The 12,871-nt window shown below is 44.6% G+C and overlaps 1 protein-coding gene across 1 annotated transcript in view; it reads right to left on the bottom strand.

Annotated features, from left to right (window-relative positions):
- The window catches only part of SLC39A12 (solute carrier family 39 member 12), a 164,004-nt gene that overhangs the window by 96,234 nt on the left and 54,899 nt on the right, over nt 1-12,871 (bottom strand). Inside the window, exons 6-7 of the mRNA XM_063921542.1 lie at nt 5,100-5,272; nt 702-869 (exon numbers count right to left, since the gene is read on the bottom strand). Of these exons, the coding sequence (XP_063777612.1) occupies nt 702-869; nt 5,100-5,272 (341 nt within the window). The remainder of the gene's footprint in view (nt 1-701; nt 870-5,099; nt 5,273-12,871) is intronic.

Raw genomic sequence — 12,871 nt, 5'->3', positions numbered from 1 at the left:
TAGCACCTCGGGGGTTAAATGAGAGCCTCGGCTTACAATGCTTTCTTTAATTTTATTTCAGGTGTCAGTGATCCATCAATAGTGGGGACTTGTGTGGTGACAATTGTGATATTATAGTTGTTATTGCTGTTGGCACTGTTAATATAACTAATCGGATACATTGTATATTTTAAAGTGTCATTTGCTGTTACTTGGTTTTTAACATGGATTGTTTGTATGTTGCATAGCAACCACGCAGAGTGTGCCGTCTGCGCCAGAGGGCGCCGCCTGATGACGTCATGGGCTCCGTTCGTCCGTGCGAGGATGTGTGACCGGCGGGAAGACCCGTGATGCAGAAGGCTGGCGTCCTCCAGGTGGGACAGGTAAGACTGCTTGATTGCGTTTGGGGGTGGGTATAAATGTATGTTTTTTGGCACTATGTGATTATGTTCATGCTGTCCCTGACGACGGGGGTATCCCCGAAACGTAGGATCTAATAAAGGACCGTTTTAATTTTATAAGAAGCCTGGTGAGTGCCGCTTATTTGCATATACTACAATAAGCTTAAGATGGCACCGCAGCAAGAATAATGCTTATCCGGGAGGGAGTGCCGGACAATTGGATATTATATATATATATATATATATATATATATATATATATATATATATATATATATATATATATATATATATTACAAAAAGCAATAAAAATATCCAAACCTGTCTTGTGGACGAAACAAGAAGAAAGCAAAGCTTGTTGATGAGGAAAAACCCATGAATGCCGCCAATCATCCCCATTATCTTCCATAAATATTGTTTTTCTTCTAAGTACAGTTCTCCATCTTGTCCATGATGGTCATGGGAAATATTTTCATGGATACCTAGAACCTAGAAAATTGTGCAAGGAAAAAAGTATTAAGAATATGAACATACATTTCAAGTCTATAATCTTTATATCAGACCATCTCATTAATTAAGAGTATTGGTTTTAATTAAGGGTGCGCACCGGGCCATTTTTCGGGTTTTGGGTTTTGTGTTTTGGTTTTGGATCTGGATCTCCTTCGTGTTTTGTAACTAGATTGGTTTTGCCAAAACCACCCTTGCGGGTTTTGGATTTGGATTTTTTTTTTCAAAAAAATCAAAACAGTTAAAATAACAGAATTTGGGGGTGTTTTTGTTTCTACAGTATTATTAACCTTAACTTTTTTATTTCCACTCATTTCCAGACTATTCTGAACACCTCACAGCTCACAATATTTTTATCTAGTTTAGGCCAAAAGGTTGGACCGAGGTAGCTGGATGGAGCAGCAGCAGCCTTTGGATGTATATACTGGGAGGACAAAATATATATATAAAAAAGAATGTATTTAAAGAAGATGCATTAGGCAAGGCTCAAGATTTCAGTTCACAATTCACAGATAATTAAGGTAAAGAAGAAAAAAAAGACTATATTAAATGTAATTTATTTAATTTATTTTAAATGTATTTTAATTTAAATTTATTTTAATTTAATTTATTTAGAATCAAATTCTTAATTTCCTCCAAGATATCTTTGATTTGCAGAAAGTTCACTATATGAGTGTGGAGAGTTTATTGATATTCCTTTAAATTAAATTTATCTAATTTATAATTATTATAAATAGTATTAATTTGAATTAATTACAATGTGGTGATAAGAAGACTTATGAAAATAGGACAATAAGTTATAATATGAATATGAGCGACAGACACCACACCCTGAAATGGACAGAGCATGCCTGGATGTATTCTGGGAGGATACAGCACAAAATATAAAAAAAAAGATGTCATTTATATTGGGTTAACTGACTGAACACCCCTAGATGGATGGAGCAGCTGCAGTCCCTGGATGTATAATGGGATGACACAGCACAAAATATTATATATGTAGAAGTATTTTGTATATCACACACCGGCGGTTACAGTGTCTCACAAATGAATCAGAAATATATATAATAATTACACACTGTGGTTGACTAAACCGACAGCGTCGCACAATGCGTTTATGAGTAGGAAATAATATACTGAGGTCTGACCGGTAGTGTCACAGTACTTATGAAAATAAAATAAAAATTGTATAGCACACTGGGGTACAGCACAAACAAAAATTTTTTTTTATAATTAGAATTTTAGGTTTTTGGTTTTTAGCTTTTATTATTTTCATTTTACACTGTGGTGGAGCCCTGGATGGATGGACAGATCATCCCTTTCAGATACAGCAGACAGAGCACCCCTTTCAAATACATAATAGAAATATATTTTTAGCTCTGGATCACACACAGAGGAAATATAGCAATAGTGTACGGCAGCCACAGTAGTAGTAGTCAGTCAGAGTGACGCACCAATAGAAATAGATTTTTTTGCTTTGGATCACATACAGAGGATATATAGCAGTAGTGTATGGCAGTACACAGCCCCTTAGACAGAGAACAACACCTGGTCCTATACACAGCCACAGTATGCTATATGCAGTGCACTCTCTACTATGCAGAACCCTAACACAGTGACAGTCACGGCACACCTACACAAGCAGCACCCCAGCTTACTGTAACTCATCTCTCCTGCTGCAACCCCTCTGCTCTCTCCTGCCCCCCTTCCCTAACCTGCCTATCCGATTACAGCACAGAAGAAACACGTCCTTACTGTGCCCTCTCCAAGTCCGGAGTGAAGATGGCGCCGATCACCGGGACTATATATAGAATCTAAACCCCGCGAGATCTGACAGCGGGATGATGACGTTTTGCCTCGTTTTTGGACCTGAGTTAGGTGTGAAAAACCAAGCCTAACTCTGATCTGGCCTCGGATACCCAAGTTCGGGCGGGTTTGGTTCTCAGGGAACTGAACCCGCTCATCCCTATTTTTAAATTAGTTTGTATGGTTGAGTTTCCCTTTCAAAATTGATAAATTAAGTAAGTCCTAAAACCAGCCTTCCCATGATGCATTGCTACCCTTACAGCATGTGACCCTCTGTAGGAATGGTCAACGTTCACCCAAGGAGAGGTCTTTTCTGACACAGCTAGTGTGTGACTGCAAACATATACGTATGATGCAACTCTTTCTAGTGGTAAGATTATATTCAATTGAAAGCATGGTTATAAAGACTGATTTATGAACCTCCAAAATATACACCTGCACTTCTTTCATTACACTTGATGCAATTTGTCCGCCAAGAGAATTTAATGCTCCACACTCACTTTGTAGCCCTTGGCGCTACTTCTAGATTGTCAGTTTGCAACTAGTTTAGGTTTATGGTTTTAACTGAAAATTGTCATGGTGGGACAAAATAATAAGTGTAATTCCTACTTTTATTTTTTGACCATGTCCATCATTACTTTCAGCTATACTGCTTGGTTTATCTTAATAGTGTTCAGAACTTGAGGAATTTTGTGTATTTGAAAGTTTTTATTACATTGGGCTAAGTGCACCTAGAAATGTTCTTTTCCACCACAATGGTGGATGGTGTAAAATGAGTGCAATTAAAAGTATAGGATGCCATTAATTTTCTTGCACCTCTGACCTCCCAGAGAAATTGGACAATTTCATGGGAGAGGAAAAGGCTCCAAAATGAAATTGTAATTAATTTAACAATAGCTCTTTAGTTGCATGTATGGGAACTTCAGACAAGAATATTTGAGCAGTATATTGCTATAAGAACTCAATACCATATCAGTGATACATGATAGATGGCAGCTCTGCACGAACCACAAACACAGGTGTAATTGGTTGCAGGAACTCTAATGCATAACATTGTAATCTTTCAAAGTGCAATAATCAGGGCTGAGGTGCCACAGTACATCCTATTACAGCCCCTAACTGACAGCATTGCCTTGTTTAAGGATTAGCAGTTTACTGACTTGTCTTGGACATTTACTTTTCCTCTAACAATTCTATATTCTCCAATCTTTCACCCACAGCTTACTGTACATCCCCCACTACTGTACTCTCTCCACCCATTTGGTAAAAAGAAGGGTGGTTCTGCCTGCTACCCGTACCAAGGGGGAAACTTGTGGGAGCTGTAACTCTGTTCCCCCGGAGTCTTCTGAAGGAACTTCAGTGATACATATTTGTGATAACCAGGGCTGTATTAAGGCTTGTGGGGTCCCCCACCAATAAAATTGTCAATAGGACATGCTGAAGATGGTATTGGAAAGTTTGATGTGTAAATATTCAGAGCACCACACAGTAGTGCCCCCAGTACACATTACGCCATAAAGAAACCCCAGTTCACATATGCCACAGTGCTACACCGTGGTGAAGTAGCTATATGTGGGAGCTCCCTGTGTGTAGGGACTGCCCTGGGTCCCCTCACACGCAGGGGAACAGTTATTCCGGCACTGGTGATAAGCTACACTTGTGGCAGCTAGGAATGGATTAATATTTTGCAATGCAATACAGTGAGCCTCACCCTACAATGAGTGCCTGTAATGACAGTACTCTGGTGATGACCCCAGTGTGCTAAAGTCGCTTTTTGCAGATTTTAGCACTTCAGCGCATGTGCGCACGCCAGTGCACACACGTGCAAGGTCTTAAACTGCCTTCTCCCGGGGGGCGGGTATGGTGCATCGACGCCCATAAAATGCGGCGCGGACCAGACAACGCAGATGTGTCCAGACCATTTGTGGGGTGGTCCGCAGCTGCTGCATGACATCACATGCAGCCGCTGCGACCCAAAAGATGGTGGCCCTCCATCTGCCTATGCAGACTAAGGGGGTGCCCTTATCATATCAGCGCTTCACTGCTTAGCGAAGCGGTTGCTTGTTAGCAGGGGGGGAGGATCCGGCATGCGGTGCAGACTTTCCCTGTTCCGGGCGTCTCCCACGCATGTCGGTGTGATTTTTCACACAACTACAACCCATGCTGAATCGGGCCCTAAATCCATTATTTATGATAATTAGATTATTATCCATGAATTTAATTATATATAGCCTAATTTGAGGACAATGCATTTAGTCTACCATGTACCAGTCGGTACCAGGCCTGTGTGCTCTGTGCGTTTCTCATTGTTTAATTGTTTTTCAGGTGTCTCTACACCTCCAATCAGGTGACTGGCCTCCATGAATAAAGTAACTAATTTCAAGCATTTTATAAAACTGGCGTTACCTGAGGAATAAGGTGCAGCAAGGCATCACCAGAGAGAGTCCCGACAGCCAGTCCCACAAACAGCTGTAAGATGAGTTTGTAGCTCTCCTCACAAGAACTGAAGATGATAAGAGTAGCACCAAGCATGGATCCCAGTGTCAGAAGCAGCACGGCTATTGTGCTGTACCCATATCCTGAGAAACATTACAAATTATATCACTTTACAATGACAAGGCAACTGTAATAGGATGGTATCACAGTATTCTGACAACATTAAAACATCATGTTTCAAAAAATAGGCGTATACCGTGCTGTGTCATGGCTGTCCTGTGCTTGGTAGCTGAGAAACATGGTGGACTTTCTGGAGTAACCGAGTAGTCAGAACGCCCATCATTTTTTATTCTGGGTGTGGTACAAAATATCAGCATTCAGAGTGTCTCCACTACAATGTCAACATTGGGGTATATTCAATTCAATTCAGATCCTTTCCAGCAAGTATTGTCGGAAAGGATCCGACAAAGCACTAATCAATGAACGGCAATGCCAGTCCGACTTTTTTTAAAGTCGGATTGACATGTCTGAAAGGACACAGACAGGTGCCCTCCGGTCATCGGCGGGGATAGCAGGGAACGCTACGGCTGCAGCAGCGTAGCAGGTGGATGGGGCGGCGCTGCTAGACCTCACGGCACCCGACTCCAGCAAGCGAGGTCCTGGCTCTGGCACCTGGCTCCTCCTCTCAGCTCCTCATAACCCTCACCCGTTCCCGCTCCATCTCCTCTCCTGTTCTCCTCACCCGCCCGCCGTCTCGTCCGCACACCCCTCAAAACATGACCCGGCTCCCCGTCTCATCTCTTCAAACCGACTTATTTTAAAGTCAAATTGAGATTGTCAGAAACAGGACCAAAACCTGTTGGATTTGGCTGCGTTTCCGACAAAGGCACGTAGATCCGCGGCTAATCCGCCGATCCACGTGCTTTCCGACAAATCGGATTTTCTGACTTGTCGGATAAACGGGAGCCTGATTGAATAGGTCGAATCTGGATTCAACCTTGAATTGTCGGAAACTCCCATTAATCCGACAAGTCGTGAAATCCGACTTGAATTAAATACACCTGATTGTCCGTATGACGTTTTCAGTGGATTTGAGCCTTGCTCAAACCATTATGGCAGGCTAACCCTAAAATGACTGCCAACATTGTGGCAATGTTGACATTATGGGGGTAATTCAATTAGCTGCGGTTATATACAATGAATAATTGATCCCCCTGGGGCCATTCAATTAGTTCTAACGCTGGCACTTATGGGAGATTTTTTTTTAAACCCGCTGAGGTCCTGAAAAAAATTCCTGCTAGGTGACCTGTTTTCGTGGCCGTGATCATGAAAACGCATAGGTCTTAGAACTTATCCCAGAACCTATGTGTTTTCGCCCAAAACGGGTCAGTGTTTGGGTAAAAAAAAGGGCTTCAATTGAATTGCCTGATAAAAACATTGGGCAAAAAATCACGGTAAGGTCTATTTTTTTCTCCAGAAAATATTTCAGCACAATTGAAATTCCTCCAATTACTGTATGTGTCAACATTCTCCCGATGTTAACATTCAGAATGACAATATTATGACTCCAACCCTTATTCCTCATTTCTGTATAGGTTTTCACAACCATACCCACCTAAGCATACATGACATGTGGGTGTGAAATAATGAATCTTAAGAAAACTGCCTGGTCTGTCTAAAAATGTGTAAAATTCCATAAAAGTATATCTCACTGTCACATTAAACCAAGGTTCTGTCACTATTAAGATTCAGTTCAAGAGCTCATACCTACTGTTAGATTCTGACTGATTCCAAAATGGGATCATAGCCTAATTTAATCTGTACGGTTTCATATTAATATGAAAAATAACTGACACAAATAAATCTGACATGATATATATTTGACAGACAGAATATTATGAGAAAGAGATCAAAATGACAAAAGTCACAATAAGCAAATAACAAATGAAACAATAAAATCAGAAATTACACACTCATATTTTCTTTGAGTAATGTGCTCACTGGATATTATCAGAGTGTATGGACAAATCATTAGTAGAAAGCCTAAACCACAGGTAATTCCAGTTTTGAATAGAGATGAGCGCCTGAAATTTTTCGGGTTTTGTGTTTTGGTTTTGGGTTCGGTTCCGCGGCCGTGTTTTGGGTTCGAACGCGTTTTGGCAAAACCTCACCGAATTTTTTTTGTCGGATTCGGGTGTGTTTTGGATTCGGGTGTTTTTTTCAAAAAACACTAAAAAACAGCTTAAATCATAGAATTTGGGGGTCATTTTGATCCCAAAGTATTATTAACCTCAAAAACCATAATTTACACTCATTTTCAGTCTATTCTGAATACCTCACACCTCACAATATTATTTTTAGTCCTAAAATTTGCACCGAGGTCGCTGTGTGAGTAAGATAAGCGACCCTAGTGGCCGACACAAACACCGGGCCCATCTAGGAGTGGCACTGCAGTGTCACGCAGGATGGCCCTTCCAAAAAACCCTCCCCAAACAGCACATGACGCAAAGAAAAAAAGAGGCGCAATGAGGTAGCTGTGTGAGTAAGATTAGCGACCCTAGTGGCCGACACAAACACCGGGCCCATCTAGGAGTGGCACTGCAGTGTCACGCAGGATGGCCCTTCCAAAAAACCCTCCCCAAACAGCACATGACGCAAAGAAAAAAAGAGGCGCAATGAGGTAGCTGTGTGAGTAAGATTAGCGACCCTAGTGGCCGACACAAACACCGGGCCCATCTAGGAGTGGCACTGCAGTGTCACGCAGGATGGCCCTTCCAAAAAACCCTCCCCAAACAGCACATGACGCAAAGAAAAAAAGAGGCGCAATGAGGTAGCTGTGTGAGTAAGATTAGCGACCCTAGTGGCCGACACAAACACCGGGCCCATCTAGGAGTGGCACTGCAGTGTCACGCAGGATGTCCCTTCCAAAAAACCCTCCCCAAACAGCACATGACGCAAAGAAAAAAAGAGGCGCAATGAGGTAGCTGACTGTGTGAGTAAGATTAGCGACCCTAGTGGCCGACACAAACACCGGGCCCATCTAGGAGTGGCACTGCAGTGTCACGCAGGATGGCCCTTCCAAAAAACCCTCCCCAAACAGCACATGACGCAAAGAAAAAAAGAGGCGCAATGAGGTAGCTGTGTGAGTAAGATTAGCGACCCTAGTGGCCGACACAAACACCGGGCCCATCTAGGAGTGGCACTGCAGTGTCACGCAGGATGGCCCTTCCAAAAAACCCTCCCCAAACAGCACATGACGCAAAGAAAAAAAGAGGCGCAATGAGGTAGCTGTGTGAGTAAGATTAGCGACCCTAGTGGCCGACACAAACACCGGGCCCATCTAGGAGTGGCACTGCAGTGTCACGCAGGATGTCCCTTCCAAAAAACCCTCCCCAAACAGCACATGACGCAAAGAAAAAAAGAGGCGCAATGAGGTAGCTGTGTGAGTAAGATTAGCGACCCTAGTGGCCGACACAAACACCGGGCCCATCTAGGAGTGGCACTGCAGTGTCACGCAGGATGTCCCTTCCAAAAAACCCTCCCCAAACAGCACATGACGCAAAGAAAAAAAGAGGCGCAATGAGGTAGCTGTGTGAGTAAGATTAGCGACCCTAGTGGCCGACACAAACACCGGGCCCATCTAGGAGTGGCACTGCAGTGTCACGCAGGATGTCCCTTCCAAAAAAACCTCCCCAAACAGCACATGACGCAAAGAAAAAAAGAGGCGCAATGAGGTAGCTGTGTGAGTAAGATTAGCGACCCTAGTGGCCGACACAAACACCGGGCCCATCTAGGAGTGGCACTGCAGTGTCACGCAGGATGTCCCTTCCAAAAAACCCTCCCCAAACAGCACATGACGCAAAGAAAAAAAGAGGCGCAATGAGGTAGCTGACTGTGTGAGTAAGATTAGCGACCCTAGTGGCCGACACAAACACCGGGCCCATCTAGGAGTGGCACTGCAGTGTCACGCAGGATGTCCCTTCCAAAAAAACCCTCCCCAATCAGCACATGATGCAAAGAAAAAGAAAAGAAAAAAGAGGTGCAAGATGGAATTGTCCTTGGGCCCTCCCACCCACCCTTATGTTGTATAAACAAAACAGGACATGCACACTTTAACCAACCCATCATTTCAGTGACAGGGTCTGCCACACGACTGTGACTGATATGACGGGTTGGTTTGGACCCCCCCCAAAAAAGAAGCAATTAATCTCTCCTTGCACAAACTGGCTCTACAGAGGCAAGATGTCCACCTCATCTTCACCCTCCGATATATCACCGTGTACATCCCCCTCCTCACAGATTATCAATTCGTCCCCACTGGAATCCACCATCTCAGCTCCCTGTGTACTTTGTGGAGGCAATTGCTGCTGGTCAATGTCTCCGCGGAGGAATTGATTATAATTCATTTTAATGAACATCATCTTCTCCACATTTTCTGGATGTAACCTCGTACGCCGATTGCTGACAAGGTGAGCGGCGGCACTAAACACTCTTTCGGAGTACACACTTGTGGGAGGGCAACTTAGGTAGAATAAAGCCAGTTTGTGCAAGGGCCTCCAAATTGCCTCTTTTTCCTGCCAGTATAAGTACGGACTGTGTGACGTGCCTACTTGGATGCGGTCACTCATATAATCCTCCACCATTCTATCAATGTTGAGAGAATCATATGCAGTGACAGTAGACGACATGTCCGTAATCGTTGTCAGGTCCTTCAGTCCGGACCAGATGTCAGCATCAGCAGTCGCTCCAGACTGCCCTGCATCACCGCCAGCGGGTGGGCTCGGAATTCTGAGCCTTTTCCTCGCACCCCCAGTTGCGGGAGAATGTGAAGGAGGAGATGTTGACAGGTCGCGTTCCGCTTGACTTGACAATTTTGTCACCAGCAGGTCTTTCAACCCCAGCAGACCTGTGTCTGCCGGAAAGAGAGATCCAAGGTAGGCTTTAAATCTAGGATCGAGCACGGTGGCCAAAATGTAGTGCTCTGATTTCAACAGATTGACCACCCGTGAATCCTTGTTAAGCGAATTAAGGGCTGCATCCACAAGTCCCACATGCCTAGCGGAATCGCTCCCTTTTAGCTCTTTCTTCAATGCCTCCAGCTTCTTCTGCAAAAGCCTGATGAGGGGAATGACCTGACTCAGGCTGGCAGTGTCTGAACTGACTTCACGTGTGGCAAGTTCAAAGGGCATCAGAACCTTGCACAACGTTGAAATCATTCTCCACTGCACTTGAGACAGGTGCATTCCACCTACTATATCGTGCTCAATTGTATAGGCTTGAATGGCCTTTTGCTGCTCCTCCAACCTCTGAAGCATATAGAGGGTTGAATTCCACCTCGTTACCACTTCTTGCTTCAGATGATGGCAGGGCAGGTTCAGTAGTTTTTGGTGGTGCTCCAGTTTTCTGTACGTGGTGCCTGTACGCCGAAAGTGTCCCGCAATTCTTCTGGCCACCGACAGCATCTCTTGCACGCCCCTGTCGTTTTTTAAAAAATTCTGCACCACCAAATTCAAGGTATGTGCAAAACATGGGACGTGCTGGAATTGGCCCAGATTTAATGCACACACAATATTGCTGGCGTTGTCCGATGCCACAAATCCACAGGAGAGTCCAATTGGGGTAAGCCATTCCGCGATGATCTTCCTCAGTTGCCGTAAGAGGTTTTCAGCTGTGTGCGTATTCTGGAAAGCGGTGATACAAAGCGTAGCCTGCCTAGGAAAGAGTTGGCGTTTGCGAGATGCTGCTACTGGTGCCGCCGCTGCTGTTCTTGCGGCGGGAGTCCATACATCTACCCAGTGGGCTGTCACAGTCATATAGTCCTGACCCTGCCCTGCTCCACTTGTCCACATGTCCGTGGTTAAGTGGACATTGGGTACAACTGCATTTTTTAGGAGACTGGTGAGTCTTTTTCTGACGTCCGTGTACATTCTCGGTATCGCCTGCCTAGAGAAGTGGAACCTAGATGGTATTTGGTAACGGGGGCACACTGCCTCAATAAATTGTCTAGTACCCTGTGAACTAACGGCGGATACCGGACGCACGTCTAACACCAACATAGTTGTCAAGGACTCAGTTATCCGCTTTGCAGTAGGATGACTGCTGTGATATTTCATCTTCCTCGCAAAGGACTGTTGAACAGTCAATTGCTTACTGGAAGTAGTACAAGTGGGCTTACGACTTCCCCTCTGGGATGACCATCGACTCCCAGCGGCAACAACAGCAGCGCCAGCAGCAGTAGGCGTTACACGCAAGGATGCATCGGAGGAATCCCAGGCAGGAGAGGACTCGTCAGAATTGCCAGTGACATGGCCTGCAGGACTATTGGCATTCCTGGGGAAGGAGGAAATTGACACTGAGGGAGTTGGTGGGGTGGTTTGCGTGAGCTTGGTTACAAGAGGAAGGGATTTACTGGTCAGTGGACTGCTTCCGCTGTCACCCAAAGTTTTTGAACTTGTCACTGACTTATTATGAATGCGCTGCAGGTGACGTGTAAGGGAGGATGTTCCGAGGTGGTTAACGTCCTTACCCCTACTTATTACAGCTTGACAAAGGGAACACACGGCTTGACACCTGTTGTCCGCATTTCTGGTGAAATACCTCCACACCGAAGAGCTGATTTTTTTGGTATTTTCACCTGGCATGTCAACGGCCATATTCCTCCCACGGACAACAGGTGTCTCCCCGGGTGCCTGACTTAAACAAACCACCTCACCATCAGAATCCTCCTGGTCAATTTCCTCCCCAGCGCCAGCAACACCCATATCCTCCTCATCCTGGTGTACTTCAACACTGACATCTTCAATCTGACTATCAGGAACTGGACTGCGGGTGCTCCTTCCAGCACTTGCAGGGGGCGTGCAAATGGTGGAAGGCGCATGCTCTTCACGTCCAGTGTTGGGAAGGTCAGGCATCGCAACCGACACAATTGGACTCTCCTTGTGGATTTGGGATTTCAAAGAACGCACAGTTCTTTGCGGTGCTTTTGCCAGCTTGAGTCTTTTCAGTTTTCTAGCGAGAGGCTGAGTGCTTCCATCCTCATGTGAAGCTGAACCACTAGCCATGAACATAGGCCAGGGCCTCAGCCGTTCCTTGCCACTCCGTGTGGTAAATGGCATATTGGCAAGTTTACGCTTCTCCTCCGACAATTTTATTTTAGGTTTTGGAGTCCTTTTTTTACTGATATTTGGTGTTTTGGTTTTGACATGCTCTGTACTATGCCATTGGGCATCGGCCTTGGCAGACGACGTTGCTGGCATTTCATCGTCTCGGCCATGACTAGTGGCAGCAGCTTCAGCACGAGGTGGAAGTGGATCTTGATCTTTCCCTAATTTTGGAACCTCAACATTTTTGTTCTCCATATTTTAATAGGCACAACTAAAAGGCACCTCAGGTAAACAATGGAGATGGATGGATTGGATACTAGTATACAATTATGGACGGGCTGCCGAGTGCCGACACAGAGGTAGCCACAGCCGTGAACTACCGCACTGTACTGTGTCTGCTGCTAATATAGACTGGTTGATAAAGAGATAGTATACTCGTAACTAGTATGTATGTATAAAGAAAGAAAGAAAAAAAAACCACGGTTAGGTGGTATATACAATTATGGACGGGCTGCCGAGTGCCGACACAGAGGTAGCCACAGCCGTGAACTACCGCACTGTACTGTGTCTGCTGCTAATATATAGACTGGTTGATAAAGAGATAGTATACTCGTAACTAGTATGTATGTATAAAGAAAG

The sequence above is a fragment of the Pseudophryne corroboree genome, chromosome 5 (genome assembly GCF_028390025.1).
Source record: "Pseudophryne corroboree isolate aPseCor3 chromosome 5, aPseCor3.hap2, whole genome shotgun sequence".
In the NCBI taxonomy this organism is placed as follows: domain Eukaryota; kingdom Metazoa; phylum Chordata; class Amphibia; order Anura; family Myobatrachidae; genus Pseudophryne; species Pseudophryne corroboree.
The sequence above is the reverse complement of the archived record's forward strand: the minus strand, read 5'-3'. Positions and strand labels throughout refer to the sequence as shown.